Source organism: Bos indicus x Bos taurus, chromosome 10 (assembly GCF_003369695.1).
Source record: "Bos indicus x Bos taurus breed Angus x Brahman F1 hybrid chromosome 10, Bos_hybrid_MaternalHap_v2.0, whole genome shotgun sequence".
NCBI lineage: Eukaryota > Metazoa > Chordata > Mammalia > Artiodactyla > Bovidae > Bos > Bos indicus x Bos taurus.
Window position 1 is genome coordinate 80853432 of NC_040085.1, and position 26433 is coordinate 80879864.

At 41.8% G+C, this 26433-nt stretch overlaps 1 protein-coding gene across 14 annotated transcripts in view; it reads left to right on the forward strand.

Moving 5' to 3' along the window:
• Positions 1-26433, forward strand: part of TTLL5 (tubulin tyrosine ligase like 5) — a 317823-nt gene that overhangs the window by 134699 nt on the left and 156691 nt on the right. For all 14 annotated transcript variants that reach the window (XM_027552476.1, XM_027552486.1, XM_027552477.1 and 11 more), the window contains one exon: positions 19060-19214. In XM_027552476.1, the coding sequence (XP_027408277.1) occupies positions 19060-19214 (155 nt within the window). The remainder of the gene's footprint in view (positions 1-19059; positions 19215-26433) is intronic.

A 26433-nucleotide genomic window follows, 5' to 3' on the forward strand; every position in this document is an offset into this window, starting at 1 on the left:
TATCTTCTTGTTTTATCTTTGCTAACTTCCTTCTGCATTCTATAGTTTTTGGTATTTCCTCCCAATTTCTTGAATTGAGTACTTCCCTTATTTTCACTCATTTCCTCTCCTTTTTTTTTTTTTAATTTAAAGCTGTGGATTTTCCTGTGGGTCTTGCTTGAATTATATGCCATGTTGTTGCTCAGTTGCTAAGTCGTGTCCTACTCTTTGTGACCCCGTGAACTGCAGCACACAGGCTCCCCCGTCCTTCACTATCTCCTAGAGTTTGCTCAAACTCAAGTCCATTGAGTCGATGATGCTATCTAACCATCTCATCCTCTGTTGCCCCCCTCCTCCTGTTGCCATCAATCTTTCCCAGCATCTGCCTTCAGTCTTTCCCAGCATCAGGGTCTTTTCCATTGAGTCAGCTCTTTGCATCAGGTGGCCAAAGTATTATATTCCATAAGCCCTGATATATATCTCTATATTACTTTTCTTGGCAAAGCGTCAAGAGATCTTCCACTAAGTAAGGTATGCTGATTTTAAATTTTCATGCTATTTTGGAAGATGAGTATTAAAAAAATTGAAATTTGGGGCTTGCCTGGCAGTCCAGCAGTTGAGACTGTACTTCTGTCACAGGGAGCATGGATTCATTCTCTGGTCAGGTAACTAAGATCCTGCATGCTATGTGGCATGGCTCCCCTCCCCTGAAAAATTGAAATTTGAGGGAATTTCTGTAAAAGAGTTCCTTTATTTTGTCTATGGTTTCAGCTACTTGCCCATTAAAGCTTTTAGTTGCATTTTCCATAAAACTTTTTATTCAAATGCATTCTTTTAACTCATTCATTCAAAAACATTTTGTTACAGTCTTAGGAGTGTTCCAAACCTTAATGCTAAGCCATAGGGATGATACAAGACAATAGATCTCAGTGTGAAGTAACTCACAGTGTGGAATGGGAAACGGCCACATAATACATGATAGAATGTGTTACGGAATGTACTGCATGGGATATGCACCGAGGTTTCTAGGGAATAACAAAGCCACCAGAGGGTACCTAACCCAGCATGTGGGTGGGAGTGGGAGTGCCAAAGCCGCCTTCTTGGAAGAGATTACCCCTACACTGAATCTTAAGGGTAGGCAGGTGGGTGGCAGAAGAAGGGTGGGGCAGGCTCCAAAAGAAAAGCTTGCATGTGTGTACTGGAGAACCAGGAAGCTGGTGGTTAGCAATGTTGGAGCATAGGGAGTCAGCAGAAAGCAGCTGAAACGGACGCCGGAGGAGAAGACAAGGGCTGATTCAAGGAGCGCTTTGAATGACCTGTGAAGGAACTCGGCTCTTTATCTCAACAATGACCAGGAGCCACAGAGACAAATGGGCCTTGCCTTTTAACTGTCTCACTTAGGTAGCTGGGAGGAGGATGGGTTGCAGGATGAAGCAATGGCATTCCGTTTTCCTCCCTGCTCGCTGGTGAAGATGCTGAAGAACAGTGAATTAGCCAAAAGAAAAGAAAGCAAAGTACTCAGACAACCTACAAATTTGATTATAAAACTTTGAGTTGCCCATCATTTCCATTAGAGGCTAGATTCTTAACAAATTTATTTGTCTAAAAACAGGACTTCATTTATCTTGTAACTACTTTTACTATTTCTGCTATGATTTAAGCTTATTTATAGCCTAGAGCATACAAGAATATTGAATTTGCCCTGCCACCATGAAGTGGCCACCGTGGCCACTTTGGAAGTGTTTGCATATGCTTGGAAACTAGAGTTACATATTCTGCATCTAGGATTATTCAGCCTAACAAATCTGAGCAGAGAGAAGGTCAGATTTAGTTCTTTCCCTTGACACATGAGAAGCTGGTTATCTTTGGGGGCTGGGATCCTTTGGAAATGAGTGCGTACATCCCTGAAAGCAGGGTGCTCTAAAAGCATCTTTCACTGGTTGGGGAGAGAGCCCTGTGGTAGGTAGCTGATAGCGTGATGCTGGAGTAGCAGCTTGACTATGAGATCTCACTGTCTTTTCCTCACCCCCGTGCCAGGAGAGGTGTGCTTTACAACTGCAGCCCTCTGCACACACAGAAGCAGCCCTCTGTGGTTACCACTGTCAGTGAACAGAAGAGTGTGGCAAAGGAGCCCAGCTCTGCAGTGAGGAGAGGGAGGCTGGGAGACAGAGGGAGCACTGGCCTCTCTGTGCGGGCCAGTGTGAGATTGCAGGACCAGCTATCACTAGGAGCAGCTCCAGCTCTTCCAGCCTGGGAGTTTAATCAAAGGAATAACAGCCGACCACCCAGGCGAGGCTCCGGTGCTAGCGAATGTGCTGTGTCAGGCTCTGTTCCCGGCCAGCCAGTGCCCGGGCTGTGGCCAGGCCTCCTGGAAATATGCTGACAGATACATGGGAGGGAGGAGATGCTTTTTACTTCTCCATTTTTCATTTAGATGGAGAGGAGAAACGAAAAAGCATTCAATGTCTTTTTACTTTCATTCCTCACCCTGCCCCTTTCCCGCCTAGTCCTAGAGAAGGGTGTCCGCCCAGGTCGAGAACGTTGGCTCACACCGCTTACCCATCCGTTTGCACTCAAGGAGTTCTTTGATCATTTCTTCTGCTTCAGCAGTTTCCATTGTGATCCTGCTCATTTCTTCAGGGTCCAGGGTGGACCTGGAGTAGATCTCAATTTCAGAAATTGCTATTTGAAGGTGAAGCTGGCAGAGAGGAAGCACAATTTTTTGACGTGGTTACAGGTGTTTTCCAGGATTGACGCCAGCGGCCCCCAGTTATCACACGCTTGGGCATTCAGTACCGGAAATGCTCTTCCTGCCTCCTGACCGTATCTGACACGTTTGAACTATTGTCCATTTGTGTTCTGATTTTGTAATTTTTTTCCCCTAAGTGTAGCTTCTTTGGGTCTGTATTTTTCTGGGTAGAAAAGTTGTGCTTCTTTGTGTCATATACTTCCCTTTTCTCCATTTCTAGAAACTGAAAAGGGTACATGGAAAAAACAGAAGCCCTTGGGTCAGTGAGACTTTGGACAAGTTATTTAAATTCCCTGTGCCTTAATTTTCTTCTGTGTCAAGTGGAGTAATGACAGTGTCAAAACCAAGTCTCCTGGACCCTTGTGCCTCCCTGCTCTGAGTCATAGTACCAGTTGATCCTATCACTTCCCTAGCTCTTCTGTGTCTCTTCAGGCTTTAAACCCCAGATTTTCCTTAGGTCGTTGACCTACTGATGGTCCCTTGTTCTAAAATAACCTTTTTTTTTAATCTCTTACCATTTTGACTCTTTCTCAGAGGCCTTCCCAGGTGGCTCAGTGGCAAAGAATCCACCTGCCATTGCAAAAGACATGGGTTCAATCCCTGGGTTGGGAAGATTCCCTGGAGAAGGAAATGGCAACCCACTCCAATATTCTTGCCTGGGAAATCCCAAGAACAGAGGAGCCTGGCAGGCTACAGTCCATGGGGGTCGCAAAAGAGTCAGACATGACTGACCGACTAAACAAAACAGTAACTCTCAAAGGTCACTGATGACCTTGGGATTGCCAGCTTCAGTCACCTGTTATTAATCCTCATTCTCTTTTAGTACATGGCACTATTATTGACCGCCTCCTTCCTGAAAACTCCCCTTAGCTTCTCCAGCCCTTGGGTAATTCCTTTGAGAGCTGATCCTATACGTCCCCCCAAAAAACTAGACTCCACTTTCCACATTTTTAAAAACCCACTGGTATTTAGGCCTGAAATGTGTAAACTGACAACAGCAGAGTCTTTCTGATTAAAGAAGGGGGTGCGGCCTGGGCATCTGTTTCCCCCTGTTCTCACAGGTATCCTTCAACATGCATCTGAATTCCAGAGCTCACCTGAACTTTATGCCTCTCTGTAGTGCCTCCCCTTGGGTAGATTTCCTCTTCCTATAGCTTCATCTAGTACTGGTCTGCAGATTGCTCCCAAATATATGTCTTTAGTTTGAACCTGTTTTCTGAGTGTCATGTCCAGATTTCCAACTGCCTGCTAGACATCTCCATCCAATTGTATTGCAAGAACCCAGAATATTCAATGTACTTTTTAAGCATGTTTTGAAAATACTCAGAAAATGTTCAGTATATCTAATACTTATCTGTTCTTCTCCCCTTTTCCCCTCTGTATCAGTGACACTGCACTTGTCCTAGGGGCTTTGGTACAGAGCCTTTAGTTTATCAGCTTTTCTGTTTCCTCATTCTATGTCAGGGCAGTTGTTGCCAGTTCTTGTTGAGTCTGACTCTATAATTTCTCTGATATGTATCTTCTCTGTTTCACATCTACTGTTCTGCTTAAGGACTTAATTATCTCTGGACTGGATCACTACAGTTACCTCCTAAATGGTCTCCCAGCCATTCTCCTCTATTCACCCTAGTCTTTGTTCTAAAGGAATCTTTCTAAACCACCAGTCTGATAATGATGCTCCTTTGCTCAAGAATCTTGAATGGAATCCTGTTATCTTCAAAGGGAAGCCCCAGCTATTAAATGTTATTCAAAGCCTTTATGTAGAATCTGGCTCCAGATTACTTCTCCAACCTGTCTCCTTCCCATGACAGAGGTTTTTGTGCAGTTCATCCAGAATTTTCTTAGTCTCTGTTCCTTAATTTATGCTATCTTCTCTTGGGAAACGTTCCCCAGTCAACAGAACATGAACCGAGAACTTTCAGATGTACAAGCTGGATTTAGAAAAGGCAGAGGAACCAGAGATCAAATTGCCAATATCCGTTGGATCATAGAAAAAACAAGGGAATTTCAGAAAAGCATCTACTTCTGCTTCATTGACTATGCTAAAGCCTTTGACTGTGTGGATCACAACAAACTGAGGAAAATTCTTAAAGAGATGGAAATACCAGACCACCTTACCTGCTTCCTGAGAAACCTGTATGCAGCTCAAGAAGCAACAGTTGGGACCGGACATGGAACAATGGACTGGTTCAAAATTGGGAACTGAGTATGTCGAGGCTCTATTTTGTCACCTGCTTTTTTAACTTATATGCAGAGTACATCATATGAAATGATGGGCTGGCTGTAGCACAAGCTGGAATCAAGATTGCCTGGAGAAATATAAACTTCAGATATGCAGATCATACCACCCTTATGGCAGAAAGCAATGAGGAACTAAAGATCCTCTTGATGAAGGTGAAAGAGGAGAGTGAAAAAACTGGCTTAAAACTCAACATTCAAAAAACTAAGATGGTATCTGGTCCCATCGTTTCATGGCAAATGGATGGGGAAAACGTGGAAACAGTGGCAGATTTTTTTTTTCATGGGCTCCGAAATCACTGCAGATGGTGACTGCAGCCGTGAAATTAAAAGACACTTGCTCCTTAGAAGAAAAACTATGGCAAAGCTCGTCAGTGCATTAAAAAGCAGAGGCATCTCTTTGCTGGCAAAGATCCATCTAGTCAAAGCTATGGCTTTACCAGTAGTCGTGTATGGATTTGGGAGTTGGACCTCTCACAGGCTGAGCACCAAAGAATTGATGCTTTCGAATTGTGAAGCTGGAGAAGACTCTTGATAGTCCCTTGGACAGCAAAGAGATCAAACCAGTCAATCCTTAAGGAAGTCAATCCTGAATATTCATTGGAAGGACTGATGCTGAAGCTGAAGCTCCAGTACTTTGGCCACCTGATGCAAAGACCCAACTCATTGGAAAAGATCCTGATGCTGGGAAAGATTAAGGAAGGGAGAAGGTGGCGACAGAGGATGAGATGGTTGGATGGCATCACTGACTCCATGGACATGAATTTGAGCAAACTGTGGGAGATAGGGAAGCCTGGCCTGCTGCAGTCCAGGGGATCACAAAGAGTTGGACATGACTTACTGACTGAACAACAACAACACTATATGTAACTATATACGTTTGTCCAGGCTCAGTGTAAATGCCACTTCTCTCAGAGGCATGCCATTTCATTCGCCACACAGTTATTTGTGTTTGTTCAGATAGCTCTCTCCTTTAATGAACAGTGAGCTCTTTGGAGGCAGTATCCTTTGCTGCCTCAGAACCTAACTCATGGGTAGTACTCAGTAAATGTGCTAATTCTACTGGACTATAAGGTACCTGGTTAAGGTGGAAAGTGACCATGTCCATTTTTTCACCAGTTTTCTCAACCTGGGTATATAGTATGGATTTGATACTTATTTTTAAAATAAATGAATGAATAATCCCCTGCCACCCCATCCAGATGTCATCTTTCCATTGTCTGTATCTGTAGCCCTTCATTAGTCATTCCCTATAACAAAATATGTTATAGTTTTGCATCTCTTCTTTTCTATTGAGTTATAAACTATGTGATGGTATTCTTTCTAATCCATCACCCAGCACTTGGTATGCACTTATTACATGCTTGCTAAATTAAAAAAAAATTTCTGTGTTATATTGGTTTTTACATGTGTTTTAAAAAACTATTCCTCTTCCATTTTTTTTTTCAATACACCTGCCCTTTATAATAAAGTAGGTGACATTAGTTGAATGTCTGCTTTGTACTGGACACTGTGGTAAGTACTTTATATGCATTATTGTCTCTGTAACCTTATGAAGTAGAGACTTTTTTTAACAGATGAAGAAAATAGCTGAAAGCATAGGCCACCCTGCTGAGGTCACACAAATGGCAGGTGATGGCACCAGGATGCAAACCCAGATCTCTCTGACTTTATACTCTTTCCCTTGGTGTTTTTCTGCCTCTTCTCATTCCACACAGGACTCTCACCTCTCCTTAGACTCTAGTGACTGAGCTTAAGGCCTCTGTAGAGTTGTAGCCAAGCCATCAGATTGTTTGGTAGTGAATTCAGGTTCATCACTGAGCAGCCTTCTTAATCCCTGGAGATGCAGTGAGAGTAGATCTGTTTATCGTGGTGGCGGTGGCCCCCATCGACTCAAAGACTGAATAATGAATTAGAAGTACAAGAAACGGATCTGGCCATCTTGTAAGGTTTTCCAGGAATGTCTTTGGCAATTCTTGATCTGGAACTCTTTGTAGATTTTGGAACACCAAGTGTCTGTGTGTGTATGTATTTCATGTAAGTGACAGCGTTTATGAGAGAAGACATGGCAAGAGAACTGAGTTCTAATGCAACAGAGCTGCAGAGGTTCCTTGCCTTGCCTAACCCCTTTGAAAGTGAGATTAACACTGGAACTCTTATCTCCTGCTGATTAGAATATAAATTTCTTGAGATTCATTTTATCAGTATCCAGGAACAGGAGACAAAGGTCATGCCTTAAAACATGTTTGTGGTCATGGCTAATGATTTAATACCTGCTCAGGAAGTGCCCTTTAAGGATGATTCTTTTCTTGTTTCTTAATTGAATATATTCTCTAGTATTTATTCAGTGATGCAAATCATGTAATTAAGTACAGATCCAGCACTTTGCGTTTTCATTTATCTTGAGTGAAATAGATCTTGGTCCAGTGATTTTTTTTTTTTTATTCAAGGATTGCCTTTTGTTCCAGCGACATATGGTAAAACAAGTCAGCTAGGACTCACCACTACATTTCTCTATTCCAATTCAGGGCCCCATGGTCAGGGGAATGAAGGGTCCATGACAGACTGAGTTGATCCCATCGTATTCTGATGAGCCTTTGTATGTGAAGGACACAGAGAACGTTGTTCTCAAGATGCTGCTGTGTAGTTCAGAGTACAGTGTGAATACAGCTTTAGAAAAATTAATCTTCGTAGCAGTGATATGAAGTGAGTCTTAACCTTTTTGGAGTGAGAGATTCCTTTGAGAATTGAATGTAAGTTACAGTTTTTGTCCTAAAAAAAATGTGCACTCAAACTTAGAAATGTACATTAATTTTAGAGGGTTCATAAACATTTCCTCCCCCTCTAGCTTAACTCCTTCATGATGCCTGGTGGACCCAAGGTCTCCAAGTTGAGAACTCCTGAAAACTTTTAGGTAGTATATGATCACTAATATCAGTAATTTGGCCAAAAGTGATTGCTCTAAATTTGTGATTATCTTACCTTCAGACATTCTTTGTATATTTCAGTGATACAACACCCCCCCCTCCCCCAGGCCATAATCTCCATGAAGGCAAGAATTTTTTTAATTAAAAAAAAAAAAGATTGTTCATCTTCAGTGCTCAAAAGAATGCCACAGAGTGTCTGATAAATATTTGTTGGATTAATTAAATAATCTTGTGGAACCCCATCTCTAGACCTCATTAGATGACTTAGTTAAGATTTTACGGACCATGCTATAATGAGGAGACTGATCTATGCCAAGATTATAAGCTGCATTGGGAATGCTCTGCCACTGATTTGTTCTTATGTTAAGCTATTACCAAGTCTTTGATGTTGAATTTCCATCTCCATTTTGATAAATAAGATACATGAAATTTGCAGACAGCCTTAGTGAACCTGAGGTTGCTTGAGTGAATCTCAAATGGAGTGTTAGCTGTTTGCTGTTTCAGTGTCGTGAAAAGCAAATATAGTATATTCATCAACAAGGAATAAAATCTGTATGTCTAAGCTATTATTCGACCCGTTTGAGAACTTTGCCCAAAACTTCAAGAGCGGGCAGAAATCATCTCTAAAATTATGCAGGTTGATAATAGCAAGAACAACACTTATCTCTCACTCTAGTCACTGATTATTTCATTTCCCCTTATTCCAAAGCAGTCCTTCCCTTATGGTATTTTTAAAGAGAGGTAATTTGGAACCTTTAATTTCCTTGCAAGCCTTCCAGTGACATTAATCACTTTTTAACTCACTGGTGAAACTAGCTGCTAGTAGGAGATTGAGGTGTGTTTGTGAGGGTTATTTAAGACTAGATGAGACCCACTTCATTTATATAAATACTTTTGTGCCTACTGGGTAAACTCTAGGGATACAAAAGGGAATAAGATGCAGTCCTTGTCCTAAGGGAGCATGTAATTTGTGGGGCAAGATAAGTGAATAAACCTATAATTAGAATACAGTGCAAAACATGGCATGAAGCTCTTCAACTCTACCATTATGCTCTTGAAACAGTGTAATGGTAAGGATCCTTTATAGCTGAGGGAACTCTTCTGTGAAAAATAAATCTAACATTGGAAAGTAAAGCGCAAGGTACTAGCAACAAGATTTCAGGATCCAGCTCTACTTATGTGGTGTGAAGGACCTTCCTAGGGCTAATGGCAAAACCCAAAATAGCCTCTGGTGTTTCAGTTTCCAGGTTGGGGATAACTCCTGCCTGTCCTGGCACAGCTGTATCTGTCCTTGCTGCTTGTGTCTTCCCAGGCACAATGAGACACCTTGGTGCTGTGTTAAGGTGAAAGTCTTGTGAAAACCCACAAGCCCCAGTTAGAGAAGGGTTTTTGCCACTACATTTGTAGACAAGCCATATCAGTAGAAATGTAGAACCCAGGTGCCTGCTGTAAGTGGAGAGTGTCTCATTCTTGAGGGATTGATGGCACATGCATGCACAGTGGTTCAGTTCGGTTCAGCTGTTCAGTCATATCTGACTCTCTGGGACCCCATGGACTGCAGCACGCCAGGCCTCCCTGTCCATCACCAAATCCTGGAGCTTACTCATCATGTCCATTGAGTTGGTGATGCCATCCAACCGTCTCATCCTCTGTCATCCCCTTCTCCTCCCATCTTCAATCTTTCCCAGCATCGGGGTCTTTTCCAATGAGTTGGTTCTTCACATCAGGTGGTCAAAGTATTGGAGTTTCAGCTTCAGCATAAGTTCTTCCAATGAATATTCAGGACTGATTTCCTTTGGGATGGACAGGTTAGATCTCCTTGCTGTCTAAGAGACTCTCCAACACCACAGTTCAAAAGCATCAATTCTTCGGCCCTCAGCTTTCTTTGTACTCCAACTCTCACATCCATACATGACTACTGGAAAAACCATAGCTTTGACTAGACAGATCTTTGTTGGCAAAGTAATGTCTCTGCTTTTTAATATGCTGTCTAGGTTGTTCATAGCTTTTCTCTTTTTAAAAGTCTGTTTCCCAGTCCTGTGTTAAGTTCTGGCGGCTCTATGGTGGGGTTAATGGCGACCTCCTCCAAGAGGGCTAATGCCATACCCAGGTCTACCTCACCCAGAGCCCCTGCCCCCGCAGCAGTCCACTGCTGACCCGTACCTCCACAGGAGACACTCAAACACAGTTCTTTCTCAGTCTCTGTGAGGTCTCTGGGTCCTGGTGTGCACAAGGTTTGTTTGAGCCCTCTGAGCATCTCTGGTGGCACATGCATGCACAGAAGTGCTGCTGCTGCTGCTAAGTCGCTTCAGTCGTGTCCGACTCTGTGTGACACCATAGACGGCAGCCCACCAGGCTTCCCTGTCCCTGAGATTCTCCAGGCAAGAACACTGGAGTGGGTTGCCATTTCCTTCTCCAAGGCATGAAAGTGAAAAGTGAAAGTGAAGTCGCTCAGTCATGTCCGACTCTTAGCGACCCCATGGACTGCAGCCTACCAGGCTCCGCCACCCATGGGATTTTCCAGGCAAGAGTACTGGAGTGGGCTGCCATTGCCTTCTCCAAAATGCACAGAAGTAGATGCTAGTTAATGTTGATATGGTAGGGGATTCAATATCGCAGTAGACACTGGCAACTTGTTTTTTTTCCATTAACCTGTTTTGTCTTTTCAAATATTTGCCGAAACCTCACTATCCTTAAATGTCAGTTTGTTTGTTTTTGTTGTTCCATGGTGGATCTAGAAGTTATTGGTCATTAAACACTGACTGCAAGAGAACTATGGCTGGAATCCAGATTCCATAGCAGCTAACTTAAGAGTCAAGATTCCCAGAGACGATCTCCCAGGCCAAAGCATCTCTTAATCACTACAAGATTTTTGGCTCCAGTCTCCTGAGTAGGAATCCTAGCTTTGGTGACATGGGCTGGATGAGCCAATGTCTTCTTTTGCCTCCAGGTCTCAGGCCTAGACAGAAGCCATCTAGTCTGCCTCCTAGGCACGTCGCTCCTGGCCCACCTCCTTGTCTTGATCCTCAAATCATTTTCCTGTTGGGGGGGGAGGGGCATGGAATGATAAATCTAAGGAAAGGCGCATTTTCCCATGAGGCCCTAGAACAAAGCTGGCCTAAGATGCCCACTCTTGGACCTTCCCTTCTTAAAGGGTGGGCAGTGCCAACTTGCCTTGCCAGCTGTTTGGGAGGATGCAATCCAAAAGAGGGCTGATTCAAAAGAAAATGTGAACACATGAACTTGAGAGCTTTTATCATCTTACTACAAATGCCGCTCTCCAGTCCAAGGCCCAGCACTCTCCTTCAGCCTTGGGGCGGGGTGGGAGGGGGGATGAGGAGAGACCAGCAAAGCATGTCTTGCATCCCATCCTTATTATGTCTCGCCTGACCGTGCTGACTCTAAGCCAGATTTCCCTGCTTCCCCACAGTCCTGGCATAGCCCTACTCTGTCAGAATCTGCGAGCCATCTTACTGCTGTCTACTAGATGAAGAGAGTAGAATTCAGGGACCTCCCCAAGGTGTTGTCCTATTGGTTTCCATCTTCCATTGCTCTAAGCTTTAGCCAAATTAGAGTGTCTTTCTGTTTCTCAGAGACTCTTCTTGCTTATCTGTCTCTGCATTTTTAATCCTGCCTTATCTTTTCTCCTTGGAGCCACCACCATTCCACCAGCCCCAAACCAGTCCTCCTACAGATCATTTTAGGACCAGTTCAACTGCCTTCTTTGAATTTCCTTAATGCCTTTATTACAGCAATTACCATATCCTGGAGGCCTTTAATATTGCTATTTGTCTGGATGTTTTTCTCACTAGATTACCAACTCCTTCATGGCTTAAGGGCAGAGGCCACATTTTAAGAGTATGGCCACCCATACTCTTAAGACATTACCCAAGGCTTTGCAGCAACAGAGTAAATGTTTATGAACTTAAATCTTTGAGTTTTGGACTTCTTTTGAGCATTCAGGACTGTAGCATTTCTCGAGCATGCCTGCAGAGCAACAGTGATCTAGTTAGGCCTGGCCCCAGATCCTTTTTGGATACCAAAAGGTTATGTGTCTGAGTGGGTGGTAGGTATATTCTGGGAAGCCATCAGGGCAATGCCATCATATTTTAATTACAGCACTGGCTGTAGCGCTACTTTGAGCAAACAGCAGTAACAAGCAGTAACACTTGGGCGGGCCAGCCACCGGAAATTGGCCTCCCTCTCTGTTGCTGCTACCCCTTTTCTCAATCCATCACCTGTATTTATTCCCGCAGTAATTTAAACACCTGTCTAGATGGAATGCGTGCAATGTGTCCCTACCCCACACATTCAGATGTTTGCTCACCTGCCTTATTCGGAAGGTTGGCTGTAAAATAAACAAGAGTTTTGGTACTGAAAGAAAAAACACCCTGAGGTCAGCGTGGCAACGGACATGAGGAAGGGAACGGGAGTGGAACTTCTGCAGAAGCCTCTCCGAGAGAGTGGGAGCAGAGGAAAAGGAGCGGGAGGAGGAGAGCAAGGGGTGAAACATCTGCCAGCGGACCCTAAGGCTCAGGTGGGCCTTGGCACGCACGCACGCACAAGCTCAAGACTGGATTCTCCTACAGGCTGTCCTTCACTTAGAGAAAGGCAGGGGTGGAAGAATATTTAACAAGCTGATTGTTATGAGGATTAAATATCTTGGTTTGTTTTTTATACATAATTTTACTTAGTTGATTGGGCTTTTCTCTGGTTATGGCGATGGGGCCCCTCTGGCGTTGGGGCATGTGGGCTTCTCATTGCGGTGGCTTCTCTTTGTGTGGAGCACAGGCTGTAGGGCATGCAGGCTTCAGTAGTTGAGGCACATGGGCTCTGTGCTCCGAGGCATATGGGATCTTCCTGGATCAGGGATCAAACCCGTCTCCTCCATTGGCAGGCGGATTCTTTATCATTGAGCCACCAGGGAAGCCCTTGTCTTGATTTATTTTTCATGACCACCGTTTTTCATGGCAGCATGATAAGCTAGATTTGAAGTTCCCTGAAGCTTGTTCCAAACTGTTTCATCCACTTTTGCATCCTCGGCATACTTGACATTATGCATGTTCATGTTTGAGCATCCAAATGACAATGAGACATAGTAAAGCCGCAAAGTTCTTGATAGAATTATTTTCTCTCCTCCTTCCCTTTGGTTGTTTTGTATGTTGTTCCCCACTCCATTAGGGCATTTCTGCTGGTTTTTGGACGATCCCCTGAGCTTTATGGAGGACTAGATTTGAAAGGTTCCTCTTCCCTGTTCTTTCCTTTCCCACCATGCCCTGTAGCAAGTGCTTCTCAAGCTTAAAGATGCACGTGAATTATCTGTGGCTCTTGTCAAATACAGATTTCTGTTCACTGGGGCTGAGATTGGGCTGAGTCTGCATTTTTAACAAACTCCTGGATAATGCAAATGCCAGTCCACAGACATAATAGTAAGTTCAGGTTGAAAGTTATAAGGCGGTGGGAATAACTCAGTGGTTAAAACTGCAAAATCAGGAGATTTTGTATCAGGGAAAACAGGAATTGAAACTAGGGGCTTATAGATAACAATTATTTGTTCTTGAGCAAATTATTTTACCTCTTAATCTCAGTTTCCCCATCTATAAATGAGGGCAATAATTGTACCTAACAGATGTGTCTTGAAGATTGAGTTAATTGTCTACAATGCCTGGCAAAAACAAAATACTGATTAAAGTTAGCCATCATTAGCGCTAATCCAACTTTGTTGTTATTACTGTTATTGTAAAGGAACCTGAAAGATTTCGTATTTGCTTAAAAACTAACTATGGCAAAACATTTTAGAGATCCAAACATAGCCTTGTAAAGTTCTTATAAGCAACATAAAGATGTTGATATCCTTTATCAATAAGACATGTTCTTTAACTATCCTGTCTTCCAGACCCCATGCAACTCGTGGCATAAATTCGTGAGTTGACCAGCCTAGGTTTAGTAGCATAGTCTCTGATTATTAGCCCAGAGAAGCCAGCTGGCCCAATGGCGACTATGCTGTCAAAGTCACTTCAGTTGTGTCCGATTCTGTGTGACCCCATGGACTATAGCCTGCCAGGCTCCTCTGTCCATGGGATTCTCCAGGCCAGAATACTGGAGTGGGTTGCCAGACCACCTCTACCTTAATCACCTGATCCTCCTCTCTCAAATGATGAACCTCTGTTTTGTGACTGGTGCTGTGTCTTTATGTGCTGTGAGCCTTGTCATTAAAAAAAAAAAAATTCTTTAGTAGTGACATGTTACCCATTTGTTGCAAATCAGGTGTAATTAAATACCATTTTCCACTTTCTCTTCATTTTATCAAAGCTGGTTTTGTTATGTTAGCTGGAGAAATGTAGATGGACAGGGAAGCAAAGGGAGCCTGTGACAGGAATAGTCATCATCATTCCGTCCCTTTAAGGAAGAAACTGCCAGGTGTGAACTCTAATTGGCTTATAGAGTTTCTTAAGACCTGCCCTGCCCTTTGGTCAGCCCTATCCTTAGTCAAGACAAGGTGTAGCAAGGGCCACCAGAGTTGATGCGTGGGTCTGTTTTAGTTCAAGGAATTCTTCTGCCTATTCTAGAAAAAACCGAGAAGCTAAAAGAAAGAACTAGAGACATTCAAAACTCATTTAATCTGGAGATACTTTGCTTAGACTGAACTTAGGCAGGCATAAGTCTGTACTCATAGGATTCAGCCAGATCTGGTCAAGGCTCTAGAGCTGTGCTGTCTGATAAGATGGCCACGGCCTTCATGTGGCTTTCAAAATTTAAGTTAAATACAGTTTACAATCCAGTTCCTCAGTCACACTGGTCATATTTCAAGTGCACAATGATCATCTGTGGCCGCTGACTGCTGTATTGAACTGTGCAGTTTATAGAACATGTCCATCACAATGTGTTCTATTGGATAGTCCTGTTCTAGAACAAGGGTTGAAAATAGTTGTCTCCCCTGTCAGTTCTGATTAACTGGAGACAGCTGCCTGGAGGACTGTGTAAAGAAGACTCGGAGGCCATAGCTAAGTGAGCCCCAAATTATTGTGTTACTCATTAGCAATGTATGTCCTGGGAAGACGGAGCTGGGTGGTATGGAGGTAACTGTGTCCTTGGATACTGAATGTCTTCTAGACAAAAATCACAGAAGTAAGAGTTGAATATTTAGAGGGGCAAGTTGTTATTATTTAATAGAGATAGACTCCTTTTTTTTTTTTTTAAGTGGGAATCCTTTGCATAGAAAGATTGGAACCTTCAAAACTTTTCTTATTCCTTACATACTCTCACATTTAAGCAGTGGTCTTTTTTTGCTATCTTTCTCAAAATAAATTAAGGATGCTTTGCTTTTATGTAGAAGGAAATAATAATGGCTATCAATTCTTGATTTATCCATGAAATGCAGAGTGGATGTTACATGAAAAAATAAAATTCACTACGAGTCCAAAATTAGTTTTATGTTTGTACCATCTCTTACTTTATCTGCCAAGAAACAAAACTGATTGAGGATGGTTTTGTTTGGGGCTTTTTGTTAGTCTGTTTCTCTAATCTGCTGTGGTGAAGGGTGACAAGTGGGAAATAAATTTAAGGAAAAGGAGAAAAAGCTGGAATAGGTATAATCAATTCCTGTATAATCACTATTTTCAGAATTTGAGGTCTGTATCCGATTATATTTTCAAAACTTTCTAGTAATTAAGGACAACTAAGACTGTTTCCCTATTTGTTTCAAAACTGGAAAATGGCTTTTAAAACAAGAGTACCAGTTCTGCAACTGTTATGTGGCCTTGAACCAATGACTTACCATAACTTCTCTGACCCTTAGTTTCTCCATATCTGAGAAGGGAGTACTCAGGGAATTTCCTAACAGTTCGGTGGTTAAGACACCCCTCTCCCACTAACAAGGGGCTGAGTTCAGTGCCTGGTATAGGAACTAAAATCCCAGAAAACCACATGGAGTGACCAAAAAACAGAGAGAGAGAGAGAGAGAAAAGAGTATCACAATATCTATCTCTGTGAGTAATGGAGGGAGATAAAAACCTCACTTATAAGTACCTGGCACTTCTCCTGCAAGGACTCAGATGTTAAGCCATAGGATTAGGATAAAGTATACCACATGCATTTGGAAGAGGACTTTCTCTCTTTTCCTCTTGGCCCTGCCATCTAGTCGATGTGTTACCTTTATCTAATTATTTGCCTCTTAAGACTTCAGTTGCCTCTTCTGTAAAATGGGAGTAACAATAGACATTTCTTGAAAGGCTGGCTCAGGGTTAAGTGAAATTGTGCACATCAAGATGATGCAAGGGCATCTCAGCTGCGGGTCCCCAACTCCTGGGCCACAGACCTGTAGCAGTCCATGGCCGTTGGACCGGGGCTGCCCAGCAGGAGTGAGTGGAGGGTGAAGTTTCATCTGTGTGTACAGCCGCTTCCCATGGCTTGCCCTACTGCCTGAGCTCAGCCTTCTTTCACATCAGCAGCATCAGATTCTCATAGGCATGAATCCTAACCCTAAAGTCAAGGCCGAATATTCTGAGATTGCCACAAAATAGAGTGCACAATAAATGTAATGCGTTTGAATCACCCCCAAAACCCATCCACCCCTCCCCCAGTCCAAGGAAAAATTATCTTCCACGAAACCGGTCCCTGGTGCCCAAAAGGCTGAGGACTGCTGAGCTAAGCCCATGGCACATGGTGAGCATTCAGTAAATGTTAGCGATTATGATGAAAATGATGGCTCAGTCACTAAGTTGGGTCTGACTCTTTCAACCCCATGGACTGTAGCCCCCCAGGCTCCTCTATCCATGGAATTTCCCAGGCAAGAATACTGGAAGGGGTTGCCATTTTCTTCTCTATGGATCGTCCTGATCCACGCAGTCTCCTGCGTTGCAGACAGATTCTTTACTGGCTAAGCCACCAGGGAAGCCCACGATGAAGACAATGATGTTTCAGTTAAAGGCAGTCTGGCCAAAAGAGAGAAAATGTACCAAGTCTAATATCTCTTCTCCTTCCCATTCACTCATGTCCAAGCCAGAAAGTTTATACTAACCATGGTAAAGTATGTCCATTTTGTTTATTTTATTGCTGTCCCACTATAAATTATTAATAAGCCTTTTTTATTAGGTTTTTGGCACAACCGACTAAGACAGTAATTGGAGAAGCTGTTAGTTATCAGAAAGACCTTTCTACTTGGTAACGTCTTTGTAAGCTGTAAGCTCATGTCTAATTTGAAAAGCCTAATCTTTAGGGCCAGGGGTCTAATTTGAGAAGCCTAATCTTTAGGGCCAAGGGGGTTAGTGTTGGGGCAAGGGTGAGCTGAGTCCTGCGGGAGCCCGATTGCCTGGGCACCTTTGTTGCCTCTCGGTAGGGTGCAGGAAGAGGGTCAAGGCCCTTCGGGGGGGGGCCAGAGGGCACTGCCGTCACCTGCTCGCTGCCTTCCCCCTTTTGTCAGCGTGGGCTTTCTTCTCCCCTGGTAGCGGCAGAAAGGGGCCAAAAATACTTGAGTCTTTGGTGGGAAGACACAGGCCTGGGCAGTTGTCGCTTACTGAATTCTATAACTAGGAATGAAGCACTAAAGTGCTAAAAATGACTTATTTTCTTTCAGATTAAAAAAAATCCTATTTGTGTCAAAATTGTTAGCTTCCTGGGACACTTTTCTTGGACTTTAAATCTCCTCACGTCACTCTTCCCTGTGTCTCCCCCTCAGCACCCTGCCTTCAGCCTTGAGTCCCCCACCCCTTTTCAGCACCCTCTGTGCATCTTATTTGAAATGCTTCTCGAAGCCTCCTTTTCTGATTCCACTCTCCGCATCCAGGTTTTAAGCTTATCAGCTCACACCTGTATTTTTCATAATAATGTACATTTTTTTCCTTCTGGATTATAAAAGTAACATATCCCTTTTAGGAATGTGTATCCGCATATGTGTGCATTTAAGGAAATTTGAATCTGCTCTCTGTACAGTTTCATATTGTGATTTCTTTTTTTTAATTCAAGACGTCGGCATGTTCCTAAACCATTAAGTATTCTGCAAAAAATTCTGGTGGATACATAACATTCCCTTATATGTTTAGAGCAAAATTTATTTAACATGTTTATTTAACATAATTTATTTAAATACTATTAGCCATTTAAATCTTTCCTTTTTCAATATTAAAAAGGATGCTTGTTCTCAGTTTCTGTTCACAGTATAGTGTAGTGAGGAAGAACAGGGAATTTGGAGTTTCAGACTATGGTCAGATTGTAGTTCTGCCATTTATTCCTGTTTCCTTCTTTGTAAAGTGGGGATTATAATAGTACTTGCAAATAGAATTATGAATGAGATGTATGTAATATACTTGTTTACTCAGAGCTTGGCACATTTTAAGTTCTGCTAAATAGTAACTACTATTATAATACCTCATTAATGATCTGCAGTTGTTTTTTTGCATAGTTCCTATAACTTAGACTATAGCATCAAAGTGTACAAAAATTTTGATACTTTTAATAATATGTTGGCAAATTTACTTGTAGAAAGAGTCTACCAATGAAAGATGTGTACTTACACTACACATCTAATATCACCCTTGGCATTGTTAGGTACTATATTTTTTATTAGTATATGTCAGTGTAACACATAAAAGTGTTATCTTGTAATTTACATTTCTTTGACAATAGAACTGAATAGTTTTAATTGTTTAATTGGCTAATTATATTCAATTTTTGTAAATCACTTATTGAAGTCAGTGCCCATTTTTCTATTGCCTGGGCAACTTTTTTCTAAATCAGTGACTTTATCTAATTATTATTTATAACTAAACTTTATTGAGCATTTAGAACTTTCGTATGAGGACACAAGGGTCAGAAAGGCTAAGCACTCTGCCTGATTCTTAGAACCTTGCATGACACAGTAAATACTTGGTAAATACTCACCCTCTTTGTTATTAATCTTTTTATTTTACTGCACCTAGCGTAGTATGGTGCTTTGCATGTAGTAGGTGGAATAAATACTTGTTAACTTATATTGACACTCGGGACCCTCACCTCTGCTCTTGGATGTGCACCGAGGTCACACTTTAACGCGTGCCTTTGTCACAACCACTGTGTCAGCCCAGATGAGCCAGCATCGCCTGAACCTCTACGTGATTTCCCCAATATGTTTTTAATGATGCTTTTCTAAAACTCTATAAAGTCAGTCTATTTCCCTCACTTCATTTCTAGGTCACAAACCTGAACTTGGCAAGCAGCGTCATAAACAGAAGCAGTGCTTCAACTCCCCCCACACTTCGGCCTGTCATCAGTCCCGCTGGCCCAACATGGTCGATACAGTCAGACCCCCAAGCTCCTGAGAGCCACTCCACCCCTCCTGGAAGCAGGTATGTAAGGGGCGTGGAGCCAGCCTGTGGGTCACACACAGGCAGCCTGTCCTACGCAAGTCATTCCCACTTTGAGTTGCCTGCACAGACACCAGGAAGACGGACACCTCTCTCCATGTGTCCTAATCCTCTGATGCTTCGATATAGGGCTTCGTTTTACTTGTAAGACAGTTTTTGGCCAAATCAAATGAAAAGGAAATTTCTGATACAGTTTAGCAAGTTTACTTCCAGGCTGAAGGAGCAAGACTTTTTACTGTGTTGTTTTTGTTTTGTTCTTAATTGAAGGGTAATTGCTTTACAATGTTATGTTGGTTTGTGCCTATACAACCACACATGAATCAGCCATAAGTATACATATGTCCCTTCCCTCCTGAATCTCCCTCCCACCTCCCACCCCTCTAGGTTGTCACCGAGTGCTGGGTTGAGTTCCCTGTGTTATACAGCAGCTTCTCACTAGCTATGTGTATTACATATGGTAATGTATGTTTCAGTGTTACTCTCAATTCACGCCATCCTCCCTTCCCCTCGCTGTGTCTGCAAGTCTGTTCCCTATGTCTGCGTACTTATTCCTGAGCTGCAAATATGTGCATCTGTACCATTTTTCTAAATTTCATATATGCATTAAGATATACTTATTTTTCTCTGACTTGCTTCACTCTGTATAACAGGCTCTAGGTTTCTCCACCTCACTGGAACTGACTCAGATTCATTCCTTTTTATGGTTGAGTGATATTCCACTCATATATGTACCACAACTTCTTTATCCATTTATCTGTCAGTGGAGATCTTGGTTACTTCCATGTCCTAGCTATTGTAATAGTAGTGCAGTGAACTTTGGGGGTGTATGTGTCTTTTTTGAATTATGGTTTTCTCAGGGTATGTGGGCTTCCTAGGTGGTACTAGTGGTAAAGAATCTACCTGCCAGTGTAGGAGACACAAGAGACATGGGTTTGATCCCTGGGTTGAGAAGATTCCTGGAGCAGAAAGTGGCAACCCACTCCCGTATTCTTGCCTGGAAAATTCCATGGACAGAGGAGCCTGGTGGGATACAGTCCGTGGGGTCACAAAGAGTTGGATGTGACTGAGCACACACACTCAGGTTATGTGCCCAGTAGTGGGATTGCTGGGTCATATAGTAGTTTTATTCCTAGTTTTTTAAGAAGTCTGTGTACTGTCCTCCATAGTGGCTATATCAGTTTTCATCCTCACCAGCTGTGCACGAGGGCTCCCTCTTCTCCACATCCTCTCCAGCACTTTTTGTTCGTAGATTTTTTGATGACGGTGGCCTTTCTGACCAGTGTGAGGCGATGCCTTCTTGTAGTTTCGATTTGCATTTCTCTAATAATGAGCAGTGTTGAGCATTTTTTCATGTGTGTATTAGCCATCTTCTTTGGAGAAACGTCTGTTTAGGTCTGTCCATTGTTTTGATTGGGTTGTTTTTCTGATATTGAGCTGCATGAGCTGCTTGTATATTTTGGACTAATCCTTTGTCAGTTGCTTCATTTGCAGTTATTTTCTCCCATTCTGAAGGTTGTCTTTTCACCTTGTTTTTAGTTTCCTTTGCAAAAGCTTTTAAGTTCAGCAGGTCCCGTTTGTTTTGATTTCCGTTACTCTTAGAGGTGGGTCTCGGAGGATTTTGCTGCAATGTATGTCAAAGAGTGTTCTGCCTATGTGTTCATCCAAGTTTTATAGTTTCTGGTCTTACATTTAGGTTTTTAATCCATTTTGAGTTTATTTTTGTGTGTGGTGGTGGGAAATGTTCTATATTCATTCTTTTATACATAACTGTCCAGTTTTCCCAGCACCACTTATTGAAGAGACTGTCCTTTTTCCATTGCATATTCTTGCCTCCTTTGTCAAAAATAGGGTGCCCATAGGTGTGTGGGTTTATCTCTGGGCTTTCATCTTGTTCCATTGATCTATATAATTTGTTTTTGTGCCAATACCATACTGCCTTGATGACTGTAATTTTGTAGTATAGTCTGAAGTCAGGAAGGTTGATTTCTCTAGCTCCATTTTTCTTAACAAGATTGCTTTGGCTATTCGGGTTCTTAGAAATTGTGAAATATTTTGTTCTAGTTCTGTGAAAAATGCTATTGGCAATTTGATAGGGATTGCATTGAATCTGTAGATTGCTTGGGTAGTAGAGTCATTTTCATAATTTTGATTCTTTGAATCCAAGAACATGCTATATCTCTTTGTCTGTTTGTGTCATCTTTGATTTCTTTCATGAGTGTCTTATAGTTTTCTGTATACAGGTCCTTTATCTCTTTAGGTAGGTTTATTCCTAGGTATTTTATTCTTTTGGTTGCAATGGTGAATGGGATTGAGTCCTTAATTTCTCTTTCTGATCTTTTGTTGTTGTGTATAGGAATACAGAGGATTTCTGTATGTTGATTTTGTATCATGTGACTTTACTAAATTCATTGATTAGCTCTAGTAATTTTCTGATAGGATCTTTACTATCTTTCTATGTATAGTATCATATTATCTGCAGGCAATGAGTGTTTTACTTCTTTTTTTCCAATCTGGATTCATTTTATTTCTTTTTCTTCAGTGACTGCCATGGCTAGGACTTCCAAAACTGTTGAATAAGAGTGGTGAGACTGGGCACCCTTGTCTTGTTCCTGATCTTGGAGGATGTGCTTTCAGTTTTTTTACCATTGAGGATAATGTTTGCTGTGGATTTGTCATATATGGCCTTTATTATGTTGAGGTAGGTTCCTTCTATGCCAGTTTTCTGAAGAGTTTTTATCATAAAAGGGTGTTGAATTTTGTCCAGAGCTTTTTCTGCATCTGTTGAGATTATCATATGATTTTTATCTTTTAATTGGTTAATATGGTGATCACATTGATTGATTTGCATATATTGAAGAATCTTTGCATCTTTGGGATAAACCCCACTTGATCATGGTGTATGATGCTTTCAATGTGTTGTTGGATTCTCTTTGCTAGAATTTTGTAGGACTTTTGCATTTATGTTCATCAGTGATACTGGCCTATAATTTTCTTTTTTTGTGATGTCCCCTTGTCAGATTTTGGTATCAGGGTGATGGTGGCCTCCTAGAGTGAGTGTTCCTCACTGTGCAGTTTTCTGGAAGAGTTTGAGAAGGTTAGACATTAGCTGTTCTCTAAACGTTTGACTGGCTTCCCAAGTGGTGCTTGTGGTAAAGAACCTGCCTGCCAATGCAGGAAACATAAGAGATGCGGTTTGATCTCTGGGTTGGGAAGATCCCCTGGAGAAGGGAATGGCAACCCACTCCAGTATTCTTGCCTGGAGAATCACCATTGACAGAGGAGCCTGGTGGGCTACAGTCCATAGGGTCGCAAAAAGTCAGACACAACTAAAGCAACTGAGCATGCAATCATTTGATAGAATTCGCCTGTGAAGCCATCTGGCCCTGGAATTTTGTTTTTTGGGAGATTTTTGATCACAGTTTTGATTTCAGTGTTTCTGATTGATCTGTTCATAATTTCTATTTTTTCCTGGTTCAGCCTTGGAAGGTTGAACTTTTCCAAGAATTTGTCCATTTCTTGTAGGTTGTCCGTTTTATTGGCATATCAGTTCAGTTCAGTTGGTCAGTCATGTCCGACTCTTTCTGACCCCATGGACTGCAGCATGCCAGGCTTCCCTGTCCATCACCAACTCCCAGAGCCTACTCAAACTCATGTCCATAGCATCGGTGATGCCATCCAAACATCTTATCCTCTTCCTCTGTCATGCCCTTCTCCTCCCATCTTCAATCTTTCCCAGCATCAGGGTCTTTTCAAATGAGTCAGGTCTTCACCTCAGGTGGCCAAAGTATTGGAGTTTCAGCTTTAGCATCAGTCCTTCCAATGAACACTCAGGACTGATCTCCTTTAGGATGGACTGGTTGGATTTCCTTGCAGTCCAAGGGACTCTCAAGAGTCTTCTCCAACACCACAGTTCAAAAGCATCAATTCTTTGGCGCTCAGCTTTCTTCACAGTCCAACTCTCACATTCATACATGACTACTGGAAAAACCATAGCTTTGACTAGACAGACCTTTGTTGGCAAAGTAGTGTCTCTGTTTTTTAATATGCTGTCTAGGTTTGTCATAGTTTTTCTTCCAAGGAGCAAGTGTCTTTTAATTTCACAGATGGAGTCACCATCTGCAGTGATTTTGGAGCCCCCCAAAATGAAGTCTGTCACTGTCTCCATTGTTTCCCCATCTATTTGCCATGAAGTGATGGGACTGGCAGGTCAGGTCAGGTGGTCTGGTATTCCCATCTCTTTCAGAATTTTCCACAGTTTATTGTGATCCACACAGTCAAAGACTTTGGCATAGTCAATAAAGCAAGGGAACATTTCATGCAAAGATGGGCTTGATAAAGGACAGAGATGGTATGGACCTAACAGAAGCAGAAGATATTAAGAAAAGATGGCAAGAATACACAGAGGAACTGTTCAAAAAAGATCTTCATGACCAAGATAATCACGATGGTGTGATCACTCACCTAGAGCCAGACATCCTGGAATGTGAAGGCAAGTGGGCCTTAGAAAGCACCACTACGAACAAAGCTAGTGGAGGTGATGGAATTCCAGTGGAGTGATTTCAAATCCTTAAAGATGATGCTGTGAAAGTGCTGCACTCAATATGCCAGCAAATTTGGAAAACTCAGCAGTGGCCACAGGACTGGAAAAGGTCACTTTTCATTCCAATCCCAAAGAAAGGCAATGCCAAAGAATGCTCAAACTACTGCACAATTGTACTCATCTTACATGCTAGTAAAGTAATGCTCAAAATTCTCCAAGCCAGGCTTCAGCAGTACGTGAACCGTGAACTTCCGGATGTTCAAGCTGGTTTTAGAAAAGGCAGAGGAACCAGAGATCAAATTGCCAACATCCGCTGGATCATGGAAAAAGCAAGAGAGTTCCAGAAAAACATCTACTTCTGCTTATTTAACTTATATGCAGAATACATCATGAGAAATGCTGGGCTGGAAGAAGCACAATCTGGAATCAAGATTGCCGGGAGAAATATCAATAACCTCAGATATGCAGATGACACCACCCTTATGGCAGAAAGTGAAGAGGAACTAAAAAGCCTGTTGATGAAAGTGAAAGTGGAGAGTGAAAATGTTGACTTAAAACTCAACATTCAGAAAACCAAGATCATGGCATCCTGTCCCATCACTTCATGTATGGATGTGAGAGTTGGACTGTGAAGAAAGCTGAGCGCCGAAGAATTGATGCTTTTGAACTGTGGTGTTGGAGAAGACTCTTGAGAGTCCCTTGGACTGCAAGGAGATCCAACCAGTCCATCCTTAAAGGAGATCAGTCCTGAGTGTTCATTGGAAGGACTGATGCTAAAGCTGAAACTCCAATACTTTGGCCACCTCATGCGAAGAGTTGACTCACTGGAAAAGACTCTGATGCTGGGAGGGATTAGGGGCAGGAGGAGAAGTGGATGACAGAGAATGAGATGGCTGGATGGCATCACCGACTCAATGGACGTGAGTTTGAGTAAGCTCCAGGAGTTGGTGATGGACAGGGAGGCCTGGCGTGCTGCAGTTCATGAGGTCACAAAGAATCTGACACAACTGAGCGACTGAACTGACTGAACTGAACTGATGGGACTAGATGCCAAGATCTTAGTTTTCTGAACGTTGAGTTTTAAGCCAGCTTTTTCACTCTCCTCTTTCACTTTCATCAAGAGGCTCTTTAGTTCTTCACTTTCTGCCATAGTATTTCTACATTGCCTGTTGTCACTTCTTCTTTTATCACTTCTAATTTTGTTGATTTGATTCTCCTCCCTTTTTTCTTAATGAGTCTGGCTAATGTTTTGCCAATTTTGTTTATCTTCTCAAAGAACTGGCTTTTAGTTTTATTAATCTTTGCTGTTGTTTCCTTCATTTATTTTCATTTATTTCTGCTCTGATGTTTATGATTTCTTTCCTTCTACTAACTTTGGGGTCTGTTTGTTTGGTTTGTGTTTTTTTTGGGGGGGGGTTCGTCTTTTTCTAATTGCTTTAGGTGTAAGGTTAGGTTGTCTATTGGATGTCTTTCTTGTTTCTTAAGGTAAGATTGTATTGCTATACACTTCCCTCTTAGAACTGCTTTTATTGCATCCTATAGGTTTTGGGTCATCATGTCTCCGTTGTCATGTGTTTCAAGGTCTTTTTTGATTTCTCTAATAACCTATTGGTTATTTAGAAGTGTACTGTTTAACCTTTGTGTATTTGTGTTTTTCACAGTTTTTTTTTCCTGTAATTTACATCTAGTTTCATGGTGGTGTGGTCAGAAAAGATGCCTGATACATTTCAGTTTTCTTAAATTTACTGAGGCTTGATTTGTGGCACAATATATGATCTGTCCTGGAGAATGTTTGCTCCTTGTGCACTTGGGTGGAATGTCCTGAAGATGTCAGTTAGGTACATTTGGTCTAATGTATCATTTAAGGCTTGTGTTTCCTTAATTTTCTGTCTGGATGATTTGTCTATTTGTATAAGTGAAGTGTTAAAGTCCCCTAATATTATTGTGTCACTGTCGATTTCCCCTTTTATGTCTGTCGTGTTTGCCTTATGTATTGAGGTGCTCCTTTGTTGGGTGCATAAATATTTACAATTGTTATGTTTCCTTGATCCCTTGATCGTTATGTAATGTCCTTCCTTATCTCTTGTAATATTCTTTATTTTAAAATCTGTTTTGTCTGATATGAGAATTGCTACTCTGGCTTTTTTAAATTTCCATTTGCATGGAATATCTTTTTCTATCCTCTCATTTTCAGTCTATATGTGTCCTAGGTCTGAGGTGGGTCTCTTGTAGACGGCATGTATATGGGTCTTATTTTTGTATCCATTCAGCTACTCCGTATCTTTTGGTTGGAGTGTTTGATTCATTTATATTTAAAGTAACTATTGGTATATATGTTCCTATTGGTATTTTCTTAATTGTTTTGGGTTTGTTTTTGTAAGCCTTTTCCTTCTCTTGTGTTTCCTGCCTATAGAATTTCTATTAACATTTGTTGTAAAGCTTTTTTGGTGGTGCTAAATTCTCTTAACTTTTGCTTGTCTGTAAATCTTATGATTTCTCCATCAATCTTGAATGAGATCTGTACTGAGTAATCTTAGTTGTAGATTTTTCAGTTTCATTACTTTAAATATATATTGTCATTCCTGTCTGGCCTACAGAGTTTCTACTGAAAGATCAACTGTTAACCTTATGGGATTTCTCTTATATGTTACTTGTTGTCTT